The 26,367-nt window shown below is 41.6% G+C and overlaps 2 protein-coding genes across 10 annotated transcripts in view; one reads left to right on the top strand and one right to left on the bottom strand.

Moving 5' to 3' along the window:
* The window catches only part of B3galnt2 (beta-1,3-N-acetylgalactosaminyltransferase 2), a 42,544-nt gene that overhangs the window by 9,066 nt on the left and 7,111 nt on the right, over window positions 1-26,367 (bottom strand). For 6 of the 9 annotated variants that reach the window (XR_361036.5, XR_005495256.2, XR_010058837.1 and 3 more), the window contains exons 2-6: window positions 22,027-22,174; window positions 15,678-15,778; window positions 11,163-11,359; window positions 7,605-7,700; window positions 2,016-2,126 (exon numbers count right to left, since the gene is read on the bottom strand). Coding sequence is in view for 6 of the 9 variants with exons in the window: in NM_001144851.2 (NP_001138323.1) it covers window positions 2,016-2,126; window positions 7,605-7,700; window positions 11,163-11,359; window positions 15,678-15,778; window positions 22,027-22,174 (653 nt within the window). In the remaining 3 variants the exon portion in view is untranslated. Of the gene's footprint in view, window positions 1-2,015; window positions 2,127-7,604; window positions 7,701-11,162; window positions 11,360-15,677; window positions 15,779-20,490; window positions 20,642-20,772; window positions 20,944-22,026; window positions 22,175-26,367 lie in introns of those variants that run through there. The other 3 variants (XM_039095525.2, XM_006254008.4, XM_006254007.5) reach the window with 3 other exon arrangements.
* Rps19l4 (ribosomal protein S19 like 4) lies at window positions 20,941-21,554 on the top strand. The gene has a single exon (XM_039096374.2). It carries the CDS (start codon window positions 21,065-21,067, stop codon window positions 21,500-21,502), a length of 438 nt encoding a protein of 145 aa, XP_038952302.1. The 5' UTR covers window positions 20,941-21,064; the 3' UTR covers window positions 21,503-21,554.

Consider the following 26,367-nt stretch of genomic DNA (forward strand, 5'->3'; position numbering starts at 1 on the left):
GCCAATAGTCCTGCCTCTTAGAGGAACTTTCACCAGTCACCTCCTCACAAGTTACCCATCCATTGACTGCTGCCTTCTCTAGGTTGTACTCCAATATGGCTGCCTTCCAGAACTCTCCTCCAGCTGTTGGGGCTGAGGCTAACTGTCAAAAGCAGTCATCAGCATTTTCACAGTATTTCCTATACAGCAAGAATCCTTTGACAGAAGGGATATGCACCACTTTAAGGCCACCAGAGAGTATTCTGAGGTCACTGTGAGTAACATACATTTAATTTTAAGTACACTTTGTAATAGAATGGTGTGGAGTTCAACTCTAGTTCCATAATTGTGGTATTCTTTCTTATTAAACTGCCAGTATGTTCTATTTGGTTTTGGCATGTTTAGAATTTAACAATACTCACTGTGTCCTTATTTGATTTCTGTTGCTGTGATAGGCACTCGAACTATAAGCAACTTGTGTGAGAAAACTGTTTACACTCCCGCTCAGGGGTTTCCACCAAGTCTGCCTTCCTTCTTCAGTTAGCTAAATGTTTAAACTGTCTCTGACCCTCCACGACTATCTTTCCTCCAAAGCAGAGCATTAGTCTTCATATTTGAACTTAGTCTTTGACTCAGAAGAAACTTATTTCCTTATTATAACAAACTCAAATATTACGGAATTTTGGTATATCCTAGGTATTTTTAAAGTTTCACAAATAGAAGGTGGCATGAAAACTAAAGGTACCTGTCCTGAAAATAATAAAAGTCTCGATCTTAAATAAATAATGGGTAAAATACTGTTCATGATCTGTAAGGCTAAGACTCTGTAGGTCCCTTTACTTAATAGTTTCTTTTAAACATTTTTTTTTCTTCTTTTTTTCTTTTTTTTCGAGCTGGGGACCGAACCCAGGGCCTTGCACTCACTAGGCAAGCGCTCTACCGCTGAGCTAAATCCCCAACCCCTCTTTTAAACATTTTAAAACTACATTAATGTATTCGTTTAGATTTGTGCATATGTATTTGCCTGGGTGTTCTCACTGAATTTAGGTCACCAGGCTTGGCATCATCCGCCTTAACCTTCTAAGGCATCTACTTCCTCCCTGGACTGTGGACCTGTGATGGAGTAACTGTGCCTGCCTTGCAGTGGGTGGGTATGCAAGAAATGCTTTCCAAATAAATAATAATGATATGACACCCAAAACCAGGAATGATTTCACATTAGTGGAGCTAATATTCCAGAGATTACTGAACTTCTGCATTTAAATGCCAAGTATCTTCCTATTCGCTATACTAACTCCCAAGGGGGAGGGCAAAGCTGTCCGTACCACCACTACATGCCTCTTGCTTACTAAGTCTGTCTACACGCTCACCATGCTACATTTCAGAAATTTACCTGAGAAAAATCTGGCTAAACGGGAAATATGATTCAGAAACTCCAGAGCTGCTTCAAAATAAAACAAAATCGGGCATTCTATTTCGCTTTTTAGAGACAGCATGACAGCTCTGAACTCTGGGGTAAAGCAATCTTCCAGCTTTAGCTTGACAAAGAGCTGGGAACACAGGCATAGGACACTGGGCTCAGCTTAATATTTTGGTAAACAGTATTTTAACTAACATTTTCCTATCAAGGTAAAATGGCCAACTGTGGAAGAAACATCTCTCCCCTTCCTTTCTTACTCTGTACCTAGCTGGTCTCTTCAGAGCAATCCTGGTGCTTCAGTCTCCTTGGACGCTGAGAACACAGGCATAAACAACTGTACTAAACCATTAACAAATGTTTCTAAAAACTGCTCACTAAAATGTTGAGAAATAAAATATCATACTTTAAAATGTCTCAACTATAAGACAAAACTCCATTATTCATGCACACTGGAGTTACAGGGACACACAACTCAAGCCCGTGCCTTCACTGCAAGGGCCCAGAAACACTTTCTAGTGTGTATATGCGAGACCCTGGCCTGGGATAGCATAAATAACCCACGTTATGCATACAGAGCAGTTAGTGTTTCTAACCAAACAAACAAAGCGCAGCTTACTGTGAGGACTCTGAGAACACCCCCTCCATCATTCACTGTCACTCTGTGCAGGTTTCTGGACACGAGGCCATGGAGATCTTGGCTTTCCCACACGATCGTACCTTCAAAGCTCTTTCGGAGGAAAATGATAGTAAATCAATTTGTTTATTCCTTTCACTTTGGTTTAAAGAAAGTATTTACATGAAACTTAAAAAAAAAGTTATCTCCCCTGCCCCAAAACACATCAGTTAAAAATTTAAGCCACGGGGCTGGGGATTTAGCTCAGTGGTAGAGCGCTTACCTAGGAAGCGCAAGGCCCTGGGTTCGGTCCCCAGCTCCGAAAAATAGAACCAAAAAAAAAAAAAATTTAAGCCACAACTTAAACAATGCGTTGCTAACTTGGTAGTGTATCTAAAACGCAACTGCAACAGGGCTATGGTGTTTATAGATCCTGCCTGGCTGTTCTGTTGTGTCAATTTCCAAATGTTGCTATAACTGTTGGAGCTGTTCTTTCTAATGTGGGTGAAACTGTCTGCTGGCAGACACTTGATAGAAATCAAATGGCCACTGTAACATAGAATATTTTGGTATGAATGTCTCTTTTCCCCAATACTTAAAATAAATTCCCAGAGATGAAATTACTGGGGAAAGGTACATTTATGTATTTATTTTGGTACATACTGAAATTGCCTTTGAATGGTTGTTTTTATTACTTTATATGGTCATTAGCAGAAGATGAGAACGCCAACTTCATTGGGCTCTCCCTCTATAAAACTTAGGAAAAAGTAAAAAGTGCAAGTTGGTGTGATAGATCTTTAATATGTGACTGTCTAACACTTGCCAAGCTATGGTTCATTATACACTTAACATCAGACATTAAAATTAAAATTAATATCAGAATAGCCATTATCTTTAAATACTACCAACATCTGGCCATGATTCACTAATACAAAAAAAATGTATTTTGGAAGAAATTGAGGAAGATATTGTTCAGAAAGAACTTCAGTTTACCATAAAAGCAGACAAGTCTTGAAGTAGTTAAGGTCAGAAAAGTGGGAATCGACAGCACAACACCTTCAGAATCATAAGCACTTCACGGGCTCTAATACCAGGCTGAGGAGAGGGAGGTCTAAGGTAGGCCAGATGCTTCTCTGTCCACCATGGCGCTATGAACCCTATCCTTCACTTAGAAGTGGGGAAGACTGGAGGTTGTCAGCAGAGTAGCCAAGGCTGGTAGGAGAAGAACTAACTAGCTGCTGTGGTAAGACTGAACAACACGGGTCCCCAGGGAACGGACGGCCTAGAGGTTGAACTATAATTCCTCTTCTACATGAGAAGAAATCACGTTCCAGTGACTGACAAGAACTCAGAGTGAAGTGTAAGTAGTGACCTTAAACCCTCCAACAACCTGCCGCTGGCAACCACACAGAATCTAAGCAGCAATGTGACAATATGAAGGAGAGAAAGATTCTGCTATGAAGGTCACATCTCTCCTGGATGAACATCACTTCGAAATTCTCAATTTTCCATTGCTATGATCAAATTCAATGCCCAAACCAAGTACTGCTCCACGTCATGGTTTTCATGTACCCATCCCTGGCAAGTCTTTTGCCCTTTTTCATGCTGTACTTTTCTTCTCTACCACCAATAAAATGTGGGAGACGTGAGAACACCTTGGGATTAATTAGAGTGATGGGACGTAAGTCTAAGATCCGTGATTCTGGTTTAGATGGTTTAAGAAAATCTTAGACCCAAGCCTGAACGCACAGGCAATGCAAATGGCTGGGAGGAAGACAACACCACTTAATGGCCCAGGATCAGCTAGTTCATCTGGGCAGGAACCAATGAAACGGCCTACGTATGCTGAGTAAAGTAAAGCAGGCGGCCAAGAGTCAAAACAGGAGAGACGGACCCACAGCAAAGGACAGGTCTCTGAAAACTTTACCTTACATCTACAGAGAAGGAATGGAAACACAACACATCCTTCTCTGTCCCCAGGTCAAATGACACTTGGCATCTGATTTGCTCTTTGCTGGTAGTTCTTCCTGGTACCCAACTCCATTTAGTGTATGTATAATTGGGTCATGACCATCTCCATAGACGTCTACTGGTGCAAAAGGCCTTGATGTCCTCTGACGCTATATGAGGCAGGACTGCAGCAAGCACTCTCCCCATCCCCATCCAAACTGACTGCTACCTCACACACCTTTCTACTGATACTGGAGGTGTCATGAAACCAGAGAGCTTAGCATCTACAACAGTCACGGGCAACTGTTTGAAGACCACAAAACTACTGACTTGGGAAAAAAATCATGGTGATAGAATGGGAAAATGAATTACAAATTATGTCACAAAATAGTAAGTTACTATAAGCCCTTCCACATAAGTCTTTTATCTATTACTTCTGACCTCTCATCCGTAAGAACACAGGAGCTAAATCATAAGAATAACAACAACTGCTTGTGGACTAAAGAAACGACTCGACTCACTTTCAAACAAAGAAAGCCTAAGTGTCCACCAAATGCACAGTACTGTGCCTAGTGACTCGGTTACACAAGTCTGCGCTCTACGAAAACAGCCTTAGATTTCAGTGCTCAATAAGAAAAATACACAATTCGAGAAACAACTGCCTTAAACACACAGTGGTTTTCACTTAAACTTGTGGCTGTCCCAGAGGCTTCCTGTTCAGTGGGCAGACCACAGGATGAGCACTTTACAAAAGAACACGATGTGACAATCTGTGCTACTCCAGCTATCTACTGTACAAGTTTGATGTGACAATGACATGAAAGCATGTACTTTTCCTCACAGATGCCTTACACCAAGGGTAACTTTCACTTCTCTGGTAAAACACAATCACCATGTCCATTAGGTTCCATTGGGTTTGATATAGGGGAAAAAAAAAAAAAACATGTATACAAGACAGATTTCAACAAAGAAAGAGCTGTATATTATATGATCTTAGCGTTCTAGAGGCTTATTTTTTTATAAAGCTCATATAAAGCATATAAAGCTCATATGCATTTTAGCCTTTTAGAAAGAAAATATATGAAATAAAATCATCCCACATTCTCCCACGTATCCATTAACAAACAATTCCACTTTTCTCACTATTTTTCTAAAGTAAGGCTTTGAGGGAGGCCAGTTTTAAAAGTCCCTCCCAGGCCAGGCACCCAAGCTGGCAGAGACTCGGGAGAGGAGCCAGCCTGCCTTGGTTAGGTTTGGTGTTGTTTTCAAGCAGGGTCTCACTGTATAGCACTAGCCATACAACAAAACAACCAAATGACTTCCAAGCATGGACTGCTGAAATGGCTTTTACTGGAGGAAAAAAAAAAAAAAATCAGTGATTTCCCTAAGGGTGAGGCCGCTGGCAGGTTGAGTACAGGGGAGCGCGCTCTGGAGTATACAGACTACACAAACTGGACCCTCTGACTTACTAAGAAAACTTTAAAAAGGGGTGAATTTGGGTGATAAGAAGGTAAGTGTGGATCCTGAATGAGTATGTGGGAGGGGTGAATATAATCAAAATAAACTGAATAAATTCTCAAATAGTTTATAAAGCTATTTTTAGTTGTAAAATGTAAAGTTGACAGAGCAGTACTCATTTGCTCTTGCTGGTGTAGACAGGACTTTTGTTACATTTTTAAAAAAGTATTATTCTTTGGCAAAAAGAAAAACGAATCACCAAAGATCCTCCAACTATTGGCAACCCTGTCCCCTAAATTTCTATTTTTAAAACCTACAAACCTACAAAGAAGTCGGTCACCACCTGTGAATGCCTAGCCTCCAAGTGGCTCGCATCTCCACAGCTATGTCCCCCACACACTTGTTTGTTGTCCATGTCCTAAACAGAAATGCAGGTGCACAAGGACTCAGCATTTCAATAGCAGCCGCACTCTGAGGGAAAGTAGTGCCTTTTACACACCAAGAAAATGCTTCTAAGGGTGACTGAAAGTAGAGGACAGACTATAAACCTGTGATTACCTGAAAGCATTGAAACCTGCTCTCCTCCTTTTGCCCCTACCCCTAGACACTCCTTCCTCAAGAACCGTCACAGTCTCAAGCCCAGTCATTCTGGAATCCCACAGTCCAAGGTTACGAGCCAGTCTCAGTCACTGTTAAGTGTCCTCTGTTGGCCAGTGGATGACTCGTGGGCAACTCTGAGTTGTTTTATTTACAGACAATAATGGTGGAGCACATTTTAAGTGGTCCACCTGTATAAAGCCACTGGTCAGTACCCCCAAAGCTTTCTGGACTACCTAGTGCAGCAACTCTGCCTTCCACAAGACTCCTTTGACACAGAAATAACGTGCACAGCCTGAAAGGGCCCATGCCTTCCACAAGACTCCTTTGATACAGAAATAACGTACTGTCTTTGTTGGGGTCACTACTGCTATGATGAAGCACCATGACCAAAGCGAGCTGAGGAGCAAAGAGGTTACTCGGCTCACACTCCCACTGCACTGTTCATTGTCAAATGTAATCAGGACGGGGACTCAAACGGGCAGGAACATGAAGGCAGCTGCTGACGCAGAGTCCATGGAGGGTGCTGCTACTAGATGGCTCCTCACTGCTTGCTCAGCCTGCTTTTTATTGAACGGAAGCCACGAGCCCAGGGGTGGCACCCCACAGACTTGCCTAGAGCCTTACAGAAGCATTTGCTTAGTTGAGGCTCCCTCTTCTCTGACAACTCTAGCTGGTGTCAAACGGACAGAAGACTAGCCAGGATACACCATGTGATGCCGAAGGTAAATGACGCACTATAAAATGCGTGACTCCGATGCCCTAATAGAAACTAGTGGTTACTGCGCAAGTGTCAATGGTCTAGCTTTCACATCATAACTCAGCTTTGAGATTGCATATATAAATCAAGATAGTTCTCAAGGACCCACACAGCTGTCCAGGCCCCTAACCCCTGCTGTGGTTCAAAGCACTAAGTTCTGAAGTGGACTCTATGGACAGGTTGAGTCTGGTGGATGGGCACTGCTCAGAGCTGCCTGGCACAATGGGGATACCCTCAGGATGCCACTAGGGCACCTGACAAGCCGAAATGGTCTCCAGCATGTAAAATTTAAGACTGCTGTACAGCACCTCAGAGGTAACAAGAAAGTTTCCAGACATCATCCACGAGTGTTCACGGTTATTAAAGTTCTATTTAACTTGAAAATACTGCCTATTATTCTATCTGTGCCTTTGTTTTTCTTTTCTTGTTTTGGCTGTCCTTGAACTCTCTCTGTAGACCGGTCTGGTCTCTAACACACGAGATCTGCCTAACTCGAGAGTGCTGGGATGAAAAGTGTGCAACATCACACCCAACACGTTTTGTTTTTTTAATTCTTTAGGTAAGTAAAACATCTAACTTACCCAAATGATATATTGTCCAATAAGACCTAATACTACCCTTTGTCACTAAGACAGTCACAGAGTTCTCAAGTTAACCATGGCAAAAGGCAATACTTTTTAAAAAGCATGGCTGTGAAATTCTGTTGCTGTAACTGCAAAATTTAGTGCCGGCTGTGTTGGTACCGCTGCTTCCGTACTGCAGAGCCGATGCACTGCAACGAAGCACACGTACCACAGAAACCACACTGGCCTTCGCCACAGCCATACCTCTGGTAAGATGAATTGCTCCACAGGCTTATACCACAGCTTGTTCACTTGTGTGCCACAGCTTGGAGGACTAAATCGAGCGACGAAAAGGGCCTCCTGCAGGTGGGTAGGGAAGAGCAGAAAACAAAGACAAACGTTTCCTGTTATACACTATATATCCAACTGCTCTTCAGGTACTCTGCAGCTGTCCAGCAAATCCACAATGCTGCTGATCATCTCACTACGGTTTCAACAACTTTCATGTTTTAAAATTTTTCTTTGTAAATCTGTTTTATGTTACAGGTATTTACCACCTAAGCCATCTCTCCAGCTCCATTTTTCAGATTTTCTAGTGTGATTGCCATGGTCACTAAAGTGCTATATTGTGTGTTGTGTAGCTCCAGGGAGTCAACTGTTGGCCCTTGTGTCCTAGGTAAGCACGGTGCTAGCAAAGGCAGCCACGCAGCCTCCTTTTGAGGTAGTGCCTGGCTAAGTTGCTAAGAATATATTTGATCCTCCTGCCTCAGCTTCCTAAGCAGCTGGGATTGCAGGCTAGAGCCACCAGGCCTGAATGAGATTCCTAAGATAATCAAAGTTGCTATTAAGATCTCAAATATTAAGTGTAATTCATATAACCTTTGAAACACTACCCTGACATTTCTGTACTTACCCCTCATACACACCCAAGAACAAACTGTAAGTTCACAGATCTCTTTGGAAAATAAAATGTGCCTGGAAATTCTTCAGTAAGGACTTTGAGAAGAGAATATATATAAAACAGAGGACTGACCCTCAGGACATGTACTGTTTTCTGTGCACTTTTTTGTTTCTTTTAGGCAAATGCTAGGTAAGTACTTTACCATTTCAGCTCTTCCATGAAAAAAAATTTTTTTTACACTTTTACCATAGTAATACCTAAATTACTATAGTCCAGTAACTTGCTAAAGCTATTCTAACAGAAACCACAATTATAAATGTGTTCTCCCTCTCCCTTTATTCCTATTGACATTCTTTTAAACATTTTTATGTACTTTATGTGTATGGGTATTTTGCCTGTATGTACATTTGCACACTAAGAGATCCCACAGGATTACAGTTATGTGGGATTGAGAGATACCATGCTGGGAACTGAACTCAGGACATCTGAAAGAATAGCCAGTGCTCTTAACTGCTAGGCCCACAAACCAATTCTTTAGGTGGAGGAAAAGAACGAGGGTGGTCCAAGCTATATAGTCCTGTTTGCCCTGGAACTTTATGGATTATACTGGCCTTGAATTTATAGAAATCTTTCTACTTCAGCCTCTTGAACACTGGAATTACAGTCCTCTGTTTGACCATGTCTGACTTCAACAAAACTTAAACCAACCAACCAGCCAACAAAAACTGAAAAGAGGCTTCTAGTAATGGCAAACCAATTATATTGACAACAATGAACTCTGGAAAACATAAAAAGGACCTTCCCTGCATATGATGATACCCACCTGCAAACAAACAAACAAAGAGACTCCCCATCTCAAAAAACCAAGACCAGTAAACAACAAGAAAGTGGAAAGGAGGCTGGAATTCAAATTCAGGCAAAACCTGGAAAAAAATCAAAAGCAGAAAGGGGAGACCAGGTCTACTTCCCCTTCCCCTTAGTGCTCTTTGTTGAAGGTACAACTCTACATCAACTTAAAAAAAAGTCGGAGGATGCAGGTGGGATAAAAACATCATTTGCAAGGAGAACTTAAGTAAACGTTGACGTGCATACACACGCAGGTAGGGAAAGGGGGGAGGGGAGGATGAGAAAGGGTGAGCTTTATTTTTTTTTAATTATTTTATTTATTTTATGCATATGAGTACACTGTAGCTGTCTTCAGACACACCAGAAGAGGGCATCTCATTACAGATGGTTGTGAGCCACCATGTGGGTGCTGGGATTTGAACTCAGGACCTCTGGAAGAGCAATCAGTGCTCTTAACCGCTGAGCCATCTCTCCAGCCCAAGGGTGAGCTTTAAATTCTTCATATAAACAGCCCTGCTCTGAGGCTGACCCCTGTGACATGCACCAGAAGCAGAACCCAGACAACGAAGAGCAAACAGAGCCAGGTAGGATGTCAGCTGCTGTCCACGGCAAACAGTCTAGAGTCCCCTCCAGCGGACTTAACTGCCTGTCATAGCAAAGCAAGCAAAGGCAACTGACACTCTGAGGGACACAATGGGAGGTCCTGTAATACATCACTCAGTGTCTGGACTTACTAACTCCTTGGAATAAAAGGAAAACCTACATCAACAGAAAATAACTGACCCAGGTATTTAACAGCGTGAGGCTAGGAGCCATGTCTTATGAAAGATAAAATATGGATAATATAAGGTGGTATTTGTCTTTCAAGCTTTGGTGACCTCACTTAACATAACATTTTCTAGTTCCATTCCATCCATTTTTCTGCAATTTCATTCTTCTTTATCACTGAGTAAAATTCTACCGTATGTTTGTACCCCATTTTCAGTTCTTTTTTTTTTTTTTTTTTTTTTTTTTTTTGGAGCTGGGGACCGAACCCAGGGCCTTGCGCTTCCTAGGCAAGCGCTCTACCACTGAGCTAAATCCCCAACCCCTGTACCCCATTTTCATGATTCATCTGTTCCCTGCTATTGAAAAAGAACAGTGATGTGAGGATATTCCTGCAGAAGGCTTGAGTCCTCTGTATGTACGCACGGAGCGGCATAGCTGGAGGATACGGTCACACCGGTGTCCACAGTGGCTGGGCTAACAGTGCATAAGGGCTCCTCCTCCATTGTAAACCTGTCAGAATTTTCTGTTATTCTTGATACTGATTATTCTAACTAGAGTGCAGTGGAACTTTTACTAATCTGATGGCGAGAGATGTTGAACATTTGTATTTTTTCTTTTGAGAACTGTTCAACCACTGGCCACTCGCTGACTGGCAGGTTCTTCAGTGTTTTTCATAGTTCTTTATATATTCAAATATCAACCCTAAACTATAGCTTACAAAAACTTTTCATTAATTTTGTAGTATTCTCTTTCTGTTCATAAACTTCTTCTGTTGTGAAGCTCTTTAGTTTCATGTAGTGCTGTTGGTCAGTTCTTGAGGCTGCTTCATGTGTTATTGGGATGCTATTCAGAAATTTGTTGCCTGTCCCTATGTCTTGAAGTGTTTTCCCAGAGCAGTTTACAGTTTTAAATTAAGGTTTCTGATCCAGTTTGAACTGATTTTTATGCAGGGTAAAAAGATATGGATCTAATTTCATTCTTCTACAGGTTGCTATACAATTTTGCCAGCACCAGTTTTGTCTTTTGTCTAGTTCAGGCTTTTGACACCTTCATTAATGAAGCTATAAAGAATTTATACTGGGAATTTCTAGTCCAGTCCAACTATTTTTGGGGGGGGGGACATATAATTCATATATCTACAGTAATCTCTCCCCAAACCAGCATTGTAATGTAACATTAACTTCAACTAATACAGGAAGGAAAATGGAAATCACACAACCACAGAGACTGCTTTAGTCTTTCAATCTACTTGGAACCACAAAGAAAAGTCATTTCGAAAGAAGAATCTTGTCCATGCCAGTACACACCTCCTGCTCTGTCTGATACAACTTGACTGTGATGTTCCTTTGAAAGCCAATGTCACTGGCATCATAGAACACTCCGACACTGGTGATCACGATTGGGTAGAGAACTCTGAAGCTCACGCTGACAACTCGATCCTCAGACAGTCGGGATGAGGAGGCATCTTCAGGAAAGCTGAAGGCCTCGATTTCCTGATTCAAAACTAAACAAACAATGAGAATAGGGTTTATATAACCAAATAAATAAGAGTTAGACTTCTGCACACACACATAAGTGCAAATATACACACATGTGCAAGCACACACATCCTACTGGCGAATATTAACTATGTCAACTGCAAGGCATCTACATGGGAGGACTGGATAAAGATAATGAAAAACAATACTTAGTGTAGTAAAAAAGATTAGGACTTTGATCTTGGTCTGCAAATCTAAAAATGCTACCTGTTACTGAGCAATTAAGAGTTCATGTTCTGGAAGAAAGCAGTGCAGTATGGGAGTAACTGAAACCATGTCAAACGACACCGAGAAGCTTGCGGTAAACTATTCACGACAGGGAAAGTGAATCAAACTGATTTTGATCACTGCCCGTTACATCTATACATTTATTATTTCACGGTGTGGGAGGAGCAGCCCATCACTTGCCTGTCAAGACCCTGTAACCCTAAAGGACACTAAGTAATCGTCCCAAAGGATTCCAGACTCAGGAATTAGACGTGGGTTTAATGACTCACAAGTCAATGCTCTTTTTACCGGTGCATTAGCTCCTGGACTATCTTTTCCCGTTCTCTAGTACTGGGAACTGAGCCAGGGCTTTATCCGTATTAAGCAAGAACTCTACCACAGAGCTATTAGTACAGTCAATAGTCTCCTTTGAGTAAACTTTTCGAATTACTATAAATGAAGCAGGATAGATTAGATGATACAGATAATACCCAAAAAGTACCAGTATTAGTTTGAGAAATATCAAACCTACTTTAAAGGCAACATTCTCTGTAGTTTTTAGAACTGTGGTTTCAAACTCTGCTGATGACCCAACCAGTTAAACAAATGTGTACATAACATTTACTGTAAGCAGTCTATACATTTATATCAGGGCTGTGAGTCCAGTTCAGTGGTATAGCAACACATACTTAGTACACACAAGGGTTTGATTCCTAACACAGAAAATCTCATCAAAAACCCCTGGATTGCTGGGCCTTGGTAGTGCATGCCTCTAATCACTACACTTAAGAAGCAGAGGCAGGTGGATCTCTGTGAGTTCAAGGCCAGCTTGGTCTATAGAGCTAGTTCTAGGACAGTCAGTGCTACACAGAGAAACTGTCTTGGGAAGAAAAAAAAGAGGAGAAAACCACTGGCTCCCTCACCTCAAAAGAACACAATACACAAAAGTCTACTTTGTCAGAACTAACCAAGTTCACTGATATCTTAAGAAAGATAGCCCTGCTTTACAACAGAGACTCTAGACTATGACCTAACCTTGTATACACTGGGCATTCGGGTCCCCCATTTCAGTCCTGATACTTGGTAGATTTTCAATAAAATGAAGATTAACAGGAAATGCTGCATCCTTCTTTTTAACAGACAGAGGCAGGAAAGGGGAACGGGGTCAGACAGATTTTTGCCATAAGCAAAAGAGCACTGCCAACATCCAAATTGGATGATATCAAGTTTTTCCTTTTAATATTCAGAGGACTAGCTGGAGAGATGGCTCAGAGGTTGAGTGTGGCTGCTCTTCCAGAGGTCCTGAGTTCAATTTCCAGCAAGTACATGGTGACTCACAACCATCTGCAATGAGATCTGGTGTCCTCTTTTGGCACTCAGGCATACATGCAGACAGAACACTGTATATATACATAATCGATCAATCTGTATTTATATATTCAGGAGACAAAAGGCATCTATCCGAAATAGAGGCATATGTATTAAAAACATCAGGTCAAGTCATTCCTAAATTCTATTTCCCTTAAAAAAAAAATGTACCTTAAACTCAAGCAGCCTGTAGCAGGAAATCTTAATGCTTTGACAGCAGCTGGTAAGCAAATCTTTGACACATGCACAGCGTGATTAATGCTCATCATGACCTTTGGATACTGACATAACCCAAATGCTCAGGAGGGCATACGATATACTTAAACAGTGAAGTTTTAAAAACTGTTTATTTATTAAATGATGAAAGTTTTCTATTAATGGAAAATCCACTCCTCTCTTAGTAATAGCACTTAAGATGGTAAGCTCCAGATAACCAGTGCTGGGAGTGGGACCAGCCCGCACAGTGGTGGCAGGCACAGCCACTAAGCCACACCTCCGGCCCTGTTTAGGTTTCTGTACATAGTTGTTTGGCTTTAATTTAGCTTTCAACTCTTGAACTTTCTGTAAGCTACTGCATCAGCAACATCTGGTGAGGCTGATGACCCTTTTGCTCTCTACGTAAAAGTTAATGGAACCTGTCCTCAGAAGAACACATTTAGATGTAAAATTTTGTCTATAATCCTCTGCTTTATATAACATAGGCTAGAATATATGCTCAGTTTATTTTAAAAGTGGGCTGGAATATAACCCACTCTGGGCTGGAGAGGTGGCTCAGCAGTTAAGAACACTAGTGTCTCTTCATGAAGACTGTGCTCTTCCAGAGGTCCTGAGTTCAAATCCCAGCAACCACATGGTGGCTCACAACCATCCGTAATGGGATCCAATGCCCTCTTCTGCTGTGTCTGAGAAAAGCTACAGTATACTCATATAAATAAAATAAATCTTTAAAAAAAAAAAAGTCAGGCTCTTTAATAAAGTATCCATGGAGCCCCAGAACCTACAAATTTCCATGGGATGGATACATTTTAAAAAAGAAAAAGAAAAACAGCATCTAATGCTGCAGCTCAGGCTGAACTGGGACTCCTCACGCAGCCAGGTTGGCACACTTGTGGTGACCTTCCTACCTTGGCCTCCCAGGGGCTACAGTGACAGGCATGTACACTTACAAACTCTTCCTCGCTTACAGATGATGAAATATAGGGTCAGCAGGCCACAGAGCTAGAATGTGGCAGAGCTGGCTTTACAGCCAGAGTCACAGCCCACACCTGCATATTATCAAACTTCTAAAAGGGAGATGTAAAACTATGAAGGCCTGACGAGCTTTAAAACACCAGAGTCCAGGCCCAGTACACTGAGATTTGGAAAACCTCTAGAACTGCAGCTGACATAATAGGAATGCTTACTCAGTGGTAACCGCCTCCCCGGCAACAGCAGACCTCATTAGCATCCGCTGATGCATTCTCACAAACTTCATTCTAAGTAATATAATTTTTTGTTTGTTTTTTTGAAACAGGGTTTCTCTGTGTAGCCCTGGCTGTCCTCAAACTCCCAGAGACCCACCCACTTCTGCCTCCCAGGTGCTAGGATTAAAGTTGTGAGACATCACTGCCTGGCAATAAATTTTTTTTTTCTTTTTTTCGGAGCTGGGGACCGAACCCAGGGCCTTGCGCTTGCTAGGCAAGCTCTCTACCACTGAGCTAAATCCCCAACCCCAATAAAATATTTTTTAACATTTCAGACCTGTTTCTTTTGCAGAAGCTTAGCCACTAGATCATGACTTTTAACTTTTTAAGTTAATAAACAAATTAATTAATGCAGAAGTGATCTTCCCATTTCAGATTCCTTATTGCTGGGTTTTTAGCAGTAATTCAAGATCAATGTCAACTCACAATATATATGTTATGGCTATTATAAATTATCATAAAATCATCAGTTTTCCAAAAATTCAAAATTCAGCAATCTGTAAGTGTAATGGCTACTCCTGGTTTCAACTTGACTATCTGTGGAATGAACTACAATCCAGGGTTTACCTGTGATCCAGATCTTGAGGCTGGGAGATACAAGTTTCTGACCTGGACCTGGACTTGAGGCACAGTGGCTATGAAAAGCTTAGGCCCATTGAAGGGTAGTATACACCTTTAATCTCAGGAGACTAAGGCAAGGAGACCTCTGAGTTCAAGGTCAGCCTGGGACAAAACTAGTCCCAGATCCAAGCATGGTGGTACACACCTTTAATCTGGACCACACCTTCTGCTGGAGACCTACATAAGGATGTTGGATGATTCCATGTAGTTCACTTGCTCGAACTTACCTGCCACCACATCTGTTGTCATTTAATTCTACAGAAGACTTCCCATTCACAGCTGACCATTGTTCAGGAGTTAGACTACAGACTGTCAGTCATCATAATAAATCCCCTCACTGTATAGAGACTACCCGTAAGTTCTGTGACTCTAGAGAACCCTGACGAATAGAATGAGTAATCGAATTCTTCAGGTGCACTAAAACTTCCTGAAGTCCGGCCCTGAAAATCTGTGTCAGTAAATAATCTCAGAGACTCCCTGAGTGACTAGTAACTCTGTCAGAAAGGCTGAAACATAAATTTTGACAACAAATATTTTGTTGGTTAAAAACAGACTCGCTCCCATAAAACACAGCACCTCTTACTTGACCACGAACTTACAGACGGCAATCCAGCATGCGACGCACCTGGACTGGTGATGTTGAGCAGTCGGCAGGAGTAGGGGTCCTCCCTGTCTTCCACAGGCACGTCACAGCCACGGGCACCTATTATGAACTTCACAAGCACACTGAGAGATGCGTTGACATTAAAGTCAGTAACGTATCATCACCTCACACATACCTACTTCCTCATGTTCATTTCAGACCTTTGAGGCACTAGCATTTCTGAGGGCTGATTTCTAACTTTATTTTTCTGACCTAATAAAAGGAGAGGGCATGCAACCCAAGGGCTGCTAACCATTGAGTGACTTCATAGGAGTTCTCTTCTGTAGTACTAAAGCAGGTATAAATGCTTGGCCTGGCTACCAGCAAATGCTCCTGTCACTTAACAGCAGATTCACAGAAACATCTAATTCTCAGAAGCTGCATTTATAATTTCCCTTTTCCCTCACTTCCCTACCGTTCTCAAACCTTGTGTCAATGGTTACTTTGTGATCTGTTAACCAAGGTTACCTGTTGCTCTTGTCTCTCCTTGGTCTGCTCATTCTTACTCTCTATCCTCTGGCAACCCTTATTCCTAAGGCTGTAACCGGTCGGTCCAAGAGTGATTCTTAAATGTGAACACCTAGTGTAGATTCAACTTCTAAGCAATCAGTCCTCCAGTTCTTTGGCATTGGCAGCTGAGATCTGAAATGCTAGCTTAAGAGAGTCGTTTGTCAAATTTTCAGGAATTTTGTAAATGGTTCAGTATAGTCTTTATTAATTTACAGAAACAACTAAATATATTTAAAACAAGGAAGCACTCAAGTTTTCTACTTTCTAGGTGTCTTAAGGTTATTTACAATTTTATCTCTTTGATGGAATAGTCATCATGTATCTTTTTATAATTTTGAGCCCAACTATATCACAGTAGTTGCTTGAAATTAGCCTTTGTGAAAATATTTAAACACAGAAATTGACAAATAAGGACTCAATGTCCTGTATCACTTTTTGTCTAGACTGAGAGTATGATAAAATATTATTAGTGCAGATCAAGCCTACGTATAATAGATTTCCAGCCTTTACGTTCTGAATAATACAAAAAAATATGAATACACTTTCAATGTCCAAAAACTATGAGATGATCCAACAAAGAAGTCACTGACTTCACTGACATTTTGAACATTTATTATTTTTATGTGCATGGGTGTTCTGCCTGCATGAATATCTGTGTGCCACATGCAGTGTAGTTCCCATGGAGGTCAGAAGAGGGCGGTGGGTCCCCTGGGACTGGAGTTACTGACAGTTGTGACTGTCATGAGGGGGCTGAGAATTGATCCCAGGTTCTCTAGAAGAGCAAGCAGATGCTTGCTGAGCTCTCCCCAGCCTAAATCTTATTCTTTAACTTAAAACATTTACTTCAGAGCTATATGCCTTTGGTGATTCCAGCCATACGTTTATTACAAATCTAATATTCTGGCAAAACGGAAGCATTCTATGAACATTAACTGGCCAGATAGACTTTACTAGGTTTACAGAGTACTGCAGTTACTAACTATCCATTATGTGGTATTAGTTGTATCAATAAAACTGTGACAAACCAAAGTACATATGAATACACTTTTTCCCCAGGGAGCCATTCACAGCCTGAGGGTACCTGAGCTCAAACACCCTCAGCTGAGCTTTTCTCTTCTCAGCAGTACTTAGCCGTTGACCAAGGATTTCACAACTCTCAAGGCAGACACTTCCTGTTCCCTCTACAAATTCTGAGGAGCTACCACCACGCAGTCGCTCCTCAGCAGTTCTTGCCTGAACGAGTCTGCTTCTACACACCTGCTTGCCAGGAGCTACTCAGCTCACTGCTCATCTCTTACAGCCACAGGCCTTTTCTCCTTTCCCCATCTGTATAGTCTCCTCTCATTTTCTGCCTTCCTAGGCTTTGACTCTGCTCCAACATTCACCTCCCACAACCCCAGGTTACATGTGACTGATGTTTGTCAAGTACTCCAGGCTATTTAAAAAGATCGATTTTATCATCTTCTGTCTGCGTGTGTGTGTGTGTGTGTGTGTGTGTGTGTGTGTGTGTGTGTGTGCGCGCGCGTGCATGGCGCATGCCTGTGAGTGTGCCTGCAAAGGCCAGAAAAGGGAGTTGATTTCCTAGAGCTGGAATTCCAGAAGGTTGAAAGGCACCAGATGTGGGGATCAGAACTCAGGTTTCTCTAGAAGAGCAGCAAGTCTTCTTAACTGCTGAGCCAGCTCTCCAGCCTATTCCAGGCTATTTTACTTATATCTCCATTGTACCCCATACTGCCCTATCAACTATCTACGTGAACTAAACTTAAAGGCCCCTAGACTCCAGTTGCACCTTTGTGTTCTGACACACACAGTACACTACCTGCTTAGAATACATTAAAGTGACAAACTACAGCCTATTACAGAGGTTTAGAATCAAACACAGTCCTCATAATATAAAACACGAGATATTAAAGAATTCCATAACCACAGAATGCAACTGTCTTTTACTACTGGCCAGCTAGGCAGAAAACATCTCATGTAGACAACTAGGATTTGTCATAAAGGTCTAGACAAACATGAAAGAATACGCTAACTAATTGAGAGATACTCATATTTATGTTAAGCTATCTTAATAACCTTACTAAATTAATATAACTACTATGCCCTAAAAAGTTACTTTTGTTCTTGAATCTGTTTTTATATAGATTGAAAGACCCCAGCTTAGCAGCAGTAACGCCATTTTGCAAGGCTGTACTTAAGATGACTGGTTCAGGGAAAGGTTAGAACACTGAGTACACAGCGGCTGCCAAGCAAGATATGTTTGGTTGAAGGCCTGGCAACAGGACGACTTCGGTTGAGCACCTGACAATGAAAAAAAGCCCCAGGAGAGGTCCCACACCCTGGTGGGGGGCCGAGTCAGTCGTTATGTTCCAAGAAGGTAGCTAAGAAACTTGCCCCCGGGCTGAACCCTTGGGGGGCCGAGTCAGCCGTTATGTTTCTGGAAGGTAGCTAGGAAACTTGCCCCCGGGCTAAACCCTTGCCATATTAGAATCCACCAATTATATCCCTGTAACCATGCATCTGCTTCTGTATGCTTGCTTCTGCTCCCCAAAATCCTATAAAAGCCCATCCTTGGTTCCGTGGGGCGCGCCAGTCCCCCGAGTGACTGAAGCGCCCGCAGGTGCCTGTGCCTGTGTATCCCGACAATAAACCAAATCCTCTTGCTGATTGCATCCTGTGGTGTCTCGGTCTGGTCTTTGGAGTTAGAGGGTCTCCATCCCGAGGGAAAGTTCTCCCTGAGAGCTTTTCAAGATAATTCATTATTTTCAGAAAATAAACCACAAGCTTACTTCATTTAAGTAACTGCTTCAAAGGCTGAATTACTGATATAAATTATACAGATTATTTTTAGTTCGGAGGCATTCACTCAATTGTTCTTGGATACTTATTTTATTCTTGGCCAAGCTAGGTTATAGATATTGGGGATCTAACAGGAGAATAAAATCAAAGAGCCTATCTCCTAATGGGGAGCGATGAATAACATAAATGTATCACATGCCAGTTGGTGATACATCCAATAATAAAGCCAAGCAGGGGACGGCAGTGATGGAGAAGTGGAGTGCTGCTTAACCTGAGACTGTCAGCTACGGTAGAATCTACCAGACCTGAAGGAATGCTACCATGAGGACGTTAAGTGAAAGAGTGGTAAAGCAAGAGCAAAGACTCTGAGGCAGAAGCTTCAGTGTACTGGAGGTGGGGGAAAGAGGGGTTGGGGGAATGGGAAAGATGATATCATATGTTTTCTTCACATGCAGAACTCAGGCTGTGCGTGTGCATGTACGTGTGTGTGTGTGTGTGTGTGTGTGTGTGTGTGTGTGTGTGTGTGTGTGTTGTGAAAAAAGGATAGACTCTTTAGAGGGAAGGATTCATCAAGGAAGGATGAGACAGTGAGGGTAAGTATGAGCAAAGTATAATGACAAACTTAAAAATGTTATAATAATAAAAACCACCACTATTTTGTATGCATTTAAAAAAAAAATCAATCCCAGGAGTATAAGGGAAACACAGTGAAGTGATTATATAGAAGAAAATGTAGACTGATTGACTACAATAACTTGGAATTTTTATTATATTTAGAGACAAGCATCAGTAGCCTAGACTGGCCTCAAACTCACTACACAGCTGAAGAAGACCTTAAACTCCTATCTGTGCCTGATAGGATTTTATTCTAAGATCAGAAAAGACAATGGATATAGGCAGGTGTGTGCGTGTGTAAGTGTGAGCGCATGCACACACACACACACACACACACACACACACACACACACACACACACACACCAGTGCAGAGTTATAAATAGAAAGTTAACAATATTTGACTAATCTTAACAATATCATTCTGGCCTGGCAGCTATATGGAAAACGGAATATGGCATATGTCTAAGACAAAAGCCAGCAATCCATATAGAGGATCTTTTGCAATAATCCAAATGACAGGTGAAGGCAGTGAAGACATGGTCGGCAGCGGTAACGGGTGTGACCCACAAACGGCACCAACACAGTGTGAGTGGTTGGTGTGGGAAGGGAAAGCAGGGGAAAGATAACGTTTTGGTCTGAGTAGCTGCTGGCATGTTCTAATTGGTACGGTAGGAAACACAACGGAACTCAAGCTGGCGGGGGGGGGGGGGGGGGGGGGCCGAGGCGCTTCCTTGCTAGGTTATGAGGTTTATTATAGCAATCGTGGACTAAGGAAACCTATCAGGAAGAGGAATGGAAGTTGCCATGAGGAAGATAGGGGATCTAAATGTTCACTATTAGTGACAAGAACATTCCCAACTGCAGCTTACCTCAACAGCCAACCAAGAAAATTACAGCTTAATAGAACCCCAAGAGGATGTTCTCTGGTACAGCCCGGGTGTCTTGCCTGTCTTCCCAGCTCCTCACTGTAGCCCTGAGAGATCCTCATGCGGAGAAGGAACTCGGGCCCTTAGTGCATGACTGCAATAATAAACCCTATTACCAAGCAAGAAAGACTCAGCACCACCCCCAGAGCCTGAGTTCTAGCAGCCATTCCCATCATGCCCAGTAAGAATGTGCCGTCAACTACTCGACCAAAATCATCGTTTCACCTTTGTTTCCTTGTTTCCCATGCCAACCGCTCTGCTCCAACCATTTCTGACCAGCTGCTGGGCCGTCTACTATCAGCAAGAGAGGCACTGCAAAGCCCAGCTCTGGGCAGATGGTTACAGGAGTATAGATGCCACGGACACTGTAGATTATCCCACTAAAAATACTAAAAACTGGGAAAAAGTGAGGTTATTGAAAATATTCTTTCAAGTACCTTTTGGCTTAAAATCTTGATAAAAATTACTTCTAAAACTCAGATGGTTTTCCCCTGGCTGGCAGCGCGGAGGCCGCACGATGCCTGGAGTTACTGTAAAAGACGTTAACCAGCAGGAGTTCGTCAGAGCTCTGGCAGCCTTCCTCAAAAAGTCTGGGAAGCTGAAAGTCCCCGAATGGGTGGACACAGTCAAGTTGGCCAAACATAAAGAGCTTGCCCCATATGATGAGAACTGGTTCTACACACGAGCTGCTTCCACAGCACGGCACCTGTACCTCCGTGGTGGTGCAGGGGTTGGTTCCATGACCAAGATCTACGGAGGACGGCAGAGAAACGGTGTCAGGCCCAGCCACTTCAGCAGAGGCTCTAAGAGTGTGGCCCGCCGGGTCCTCCAAGCCCTGGAGGGGCTGAAAATGATGGAAAAGGACCAAGATGGGGGCCGCAAGCTAACACCTCAGGGACAGAGAGATCTGGACAGGATCGCTGGACAGGTGGCAGCTGCCAACAAGAAGCATTAGAACAAAGGATGCTGGGTTAATAAATTGCCTCATTCATTAAAAAAAAAAAAAACTCAGACGGAAATGGCCATTCTTCCAAAAGAGCCATGTTTCTAAACCAGTCTCTCTTTTAAAAAAAGATTTTTATTTTAGCTATGAGTGGTTTTTTTTTTTTTTTTTTCGGAGCTGGGGACTGAAACCAGGGCCTTGCGCTTCCTAGGCAAGCGCTCTATCACTGAGCTAAATCTCCAACCCCAGCTACAAGTGTTTTGGCTACATGTATGTCTGTGTACCACATGTGTGCAGTGTCCACAGAAGCCAGAAAGGACGTAAGATCCCCTTGGACCTAGAGTTACAGTTTTAAGTCACCATGTGGGTGCTGGGAATTGAACTTAGATCCTCTGGAAGATCTGCCTGGAAGACAGGCAAATACTCTTAGTCACCAAGCTGTCTATCCAGCCCCAGTGTCTGACTTTTTAAAAGTAAGGGGTTTTTGCTCTTTTTCAATTCCTGAACCAGGTTAGGGAATAATTCAGAAAACCTACCGTTGACTTAATGTAGGATGTTGCAGCAAATCCTTCAGCCAGGTGTTCCTTATCACATTTCGAAGTTCGTGGTTGTTTCGAGCTGATAACACACCAACTACCACATCATAGTGACGAAATTTCCCCTGAGGAAATAAGGCTGATTGATCTATAAATAAGTAACATAAATTGCGAGTCAGTCATGACATCTCAACTACAGTAAACTAAGCATATTTCATAAAAAGTTTATTACAAATAAAACACTTATGCTTGTAAGATATATAGATAAATAGAAACAAAAATTTTAAACTTCACTTGAAAATTTAAAAACCCATAAACTCAGCATCCAGAAATATGTACAACTAACATTCTGGTATGTAGGCTTTTGGTATCTCATATGTATGTATGTATCTATGCAGGCATAAAAAGATTTTCAGAACAAGTGAGCTTTGCTATAAGAATTGGCTGTAGAAAACAAGATGGCATAAATAACAAATACTGGCCACAGTTCGAGTCCTGGACCCTTTGCATATTTACTGTGAGATTTTGTGGGTGTGCTGTTGGGTTATAACATGGAGTCCAGACTGACGTCAACACCTACAGAGGTGAAGAAGACAGCTCTGACCTTCCAGTATTACTGCTTTCATCGCCCCAGGACTGGGACAACAAGCATGTACCTGGCTGACTGTGAGTCACTTAACCTCTTGAGTCTGTTTTCCTTAGATATAAAAGGACTACAATATTTCTCATAAATATGTAAGAATTAAGTGAGGTAATGCGTATAAAGGTCCTAGCTTAGGACTAGTAGCACATAAGTGATAGTTATTAAGTTTGGGGGATGAATCAAAGGACCTCCATGTTAGACACTATCTCCTCCCTCCCTCTCTCTCTCTCTCTCTCTCTCTTTCTCTCTCTCTCCCTCTCTCCCCGCCCCCTCACACACACACACACACACACACACACACACACACACACACACACACACTCTAGTCAGCTAAAACTTTTTTCATTACAAACCAAATTTTCTAAAGAATGAAATCAGAAGTAACATTTTAGTAAGGAAAAAAAGTCCTGTAACAAGTCATTCATTCATTCATATATATATATATATATATATATATATATATATATATATTCATATATCGCTTTTTTCTGTTCTGTTTTAGGTTAAAAAATTCATCCTTAGAAATAAGATAGAAGAGAGGCTATGCCTTTCTTTTTATTGGTAGCTTTTAAGCTTAAGAGCTACAAGCTGATTTAGAACTCCAATAAGGATTCCATTTTATCTTTCTCCAGTGGTGGGAACTGACTCAAAATGTTTTCAAAAGTAAATTACTGAGGGCCAAGGATCTTCACCATATTAAATGCAGTGTTTTTATGTGGTGTATGCTCTAGGTATTCAGTCTAAAATCCAACAGAAACATGTTGATACCTTCTCAACGAACCAATAAAAATAGCTAGGGGATCTCACTCTTCCTTCCGCTCTCTATTCTCTCTCTCTCTCTCTCTCTCTCTCTCTCTCTCTCTCTCTTCCTCTCTTCCTCTCCTGGCTTGACACGATAAAAAAAAAAACAAAAAAAAATAGCTAGGGGACAGATTATTTTACTATAATAATTTAAAAGATATTAAACTGTAACAATTTTAGCACTGTTAAGAATTTTCACATAGCTAACCTTATTTTCCAAAAAATAGATTGTAGTCAGTGTACTTGTAAAGAGGCATTTCGATTCTAAAGAGATATTTGTATTGCTCTATCACAAATCTTGTACCAAAATGAGTTCAATAAACATAGAATTTATCTTCAACATGAATCTGCATGCTCGTGGATTAAGCTTGCCCATCATCGTTTAACACCTGACATTAATATAGTAAGCATTACATACAGGCTATCTTTTGATGTGCTGGGGACATTGTGCATGCTATGCCAGCCCTACTATTGACCTACATCCCCAGCCCTATAGTATGACTTCATGTTCATCACCACGACACACAGATACTTACTGAGCAAATGAGAAAACAATACAGAGAAAAATCAGTACCTTGCCCTAAATGTTAAATTTTTTAAAATTCAGAGACCAGAAACACTTTTCCTCAATCATATAACAAAATAAAAGCTATAGCTATTGCTAGAACTAACTCTAAATGAGTAAAATTTAAAATATAACTGAAATTCTTGTATAAAACTTGATAAAATTTGTATAAAATTCTTGATATTAATAGTTAGTGCACTCTAGTGACAGGACAGAGGCAATGTAATCACCATCAGTCCCACAGTTAAAATAAGGCACTACCTCGGGGTTGGGGATTTAGCTTAGTGGTAGAGCCCTTGCCTAGCAAGCGCAAGGCCCTGGGTTCAGTCCCCAGCTCCGAAAAAAAGAAAAGGGAAAAAAAAAAAAAAAGGCACTACCTCAGGTAAGCAATTTGCCTCCCATATGTCTCTATTTCATAATCAAGCAACAACTGATAGAGGAGAAAAAAAATCTTTTCTTTTTGTTTGAGACAAGGATATGTGTTACCTGAGCTGGTAAGAAACTGAGCTTGAACTCCTGATTCTCCTGCCCCTACCTCTCAAATGCTAGACTGCATCTACAAAACACCACACCTAGCTAGAATTTTTAAATTCTAATTTTTAATTTCAGCTTCTATTTCAAAGTATCTTTTTAAAAGATTAATAATTGGCAGCTGAAGAGATGGATCAGTGGTTAAGAGCACTGACTGATCTTCCAGAGGTCCTGAGTTCAATTCCTAGCAACCACATGGTGGCTCACAACCATCTATAATGGGATCTGATGCCCTCTTCTGGTGTGTCTGAAGACAGCTACAGTGTACTCATATAAAATAAAAAAAAAAAAGATTAAAATTCTTTAAAAGGCCAAATGGTGGTGGAACTTGCCTGTGATCCCAGCACTTGGGAGGCAGAGGCAGGAGGAGCTCTAAGAGTTCAAGGCTAGCCTGATCTACAGAGTGAGTTCCAGAACAGCCGCAGCTATGCAAGAGAAACTCTGTTTCAAAAACACCAAAACCTAACCAAATCAAACCAACCAACCAAATAAACAAACAAACAAACAAAGAAAAACAACAAAATCTGTAAAAGGCCAAAGGCAGAAGTCACATTTTAACCTGTCCTTCATTAATCTGACATCAGAAAATAAAGTTCTAGACAAAAACAAATTTTCAGAATAATTCAAATATCCCTGAGCTCAAAATAGTACCTCATTCGTGGTATCTAATCAAAGTAGATCATCTAGAAATAGTGCACACTGCACATTAATTTAACCTCTGAATGCCTCAGATTTCTTCATGAAAAATTTCTCACAACTATCCCTTTCTGGGCACTAAATCTAGTTTCTGTTTAGACTGTAGGCTTTTACTGAGACTAGTTTCTCCATGAACCATCCATATTACGGGGTCTGTGGCTTTGTTTTAAATAACTAAATGTATACAAAGATAACCCCTAGCAGCCTGAAGATCACAGCCTTTTGATGGCATTGTACTCAGTCTGATGTCCTTTCTCCCTGCTTCTAACTCCCATCTAAGCCACGTCTGTTCAACTGCTTTACTTTGCAGGCATCAATCTTTTTTTTTTTTTTTGCAAAGAATCCAGAAGGTATCTTGGCCTCCTAGAGAACTTCTATTCCCAGATACACTGCAGTCAGATTAAAAAAACAAAAACAAAAACAACCCCGAATTCTACCACACACATACCCATGTGATCCCATCCAATAGACTCCCCAAATAAACAGGTAAAAATTTCCAGTGGTAATCACTCAGGCTTGTAGCCCCTTTCAGGAGTTTCACTTTATATACTCATCTCACAGTTATATGGGGTAAGCAGGGGACACCTAGCTTGATATCAGTATTCAGAAACATGAAGGGGGAGGGAGGACGGACGACCAAGACAGAAGCACTAAGGGACAAGTCAGGAAAGAAGGCAACTGTTGTGGTTTGCCCTGGAGTTATCTGTATTTTGATGCTAATTCCACTGCCCCAAGGACAGCTGCCTAGTCACATACTCAGGACTCAGGTGACTTCACCAGAACCTCCCCATTGAATTTGTAAAGTACAGGTGAGGGGCAGGAACAGGATAGAAGGAGGCCTGTCACTGGAGGAGAAGGAAGAGTGGGCGGGAGAGAAGTTTGAAGGAAGAGGAGGAGACTAGAACAGAAAGGAGGAGAGAGGGAGAAGCCATGGCAGGATAATGGAGGCTGAAGTATAGATCTCGCTCTGTGTATTTACAGGTTGTTATCAATGTTCCTAAGGGAGCATGTTTAAGTGGATCAATTGGATCTAAGATTATTGTGTTGTGTGTTCTTTTATGTGACGGTTTGAGTGTAGGAAAGTGTGCGGCGGCAGGAGACACTG

Source organism: Rattus norvegicus, chromosome 17 (assembly GCF_036323735.1).
Source record: "Rattus norvegicus strain BN/NHsdMcwi chromosome 17, GRCr8, whole genome shotgun sequence".
Taxonomy (NCBI): domain Eukaryota; kingdom Metazoa; phylum Chordata; class Mammalia; order Rodentia; family Muridae; genus Rattus; species Rattus norvegicus.

Bases quoted from the DNA above. Each gene is read 5' to 3' on its own strand.
- Rps19l4 (XM_039096374.2), top strand. From the start codon at position 21,065: ATGCCTGGAGTTACTGTAAAAGACGTTAACCAGCAGGAGTTCGTCAGA.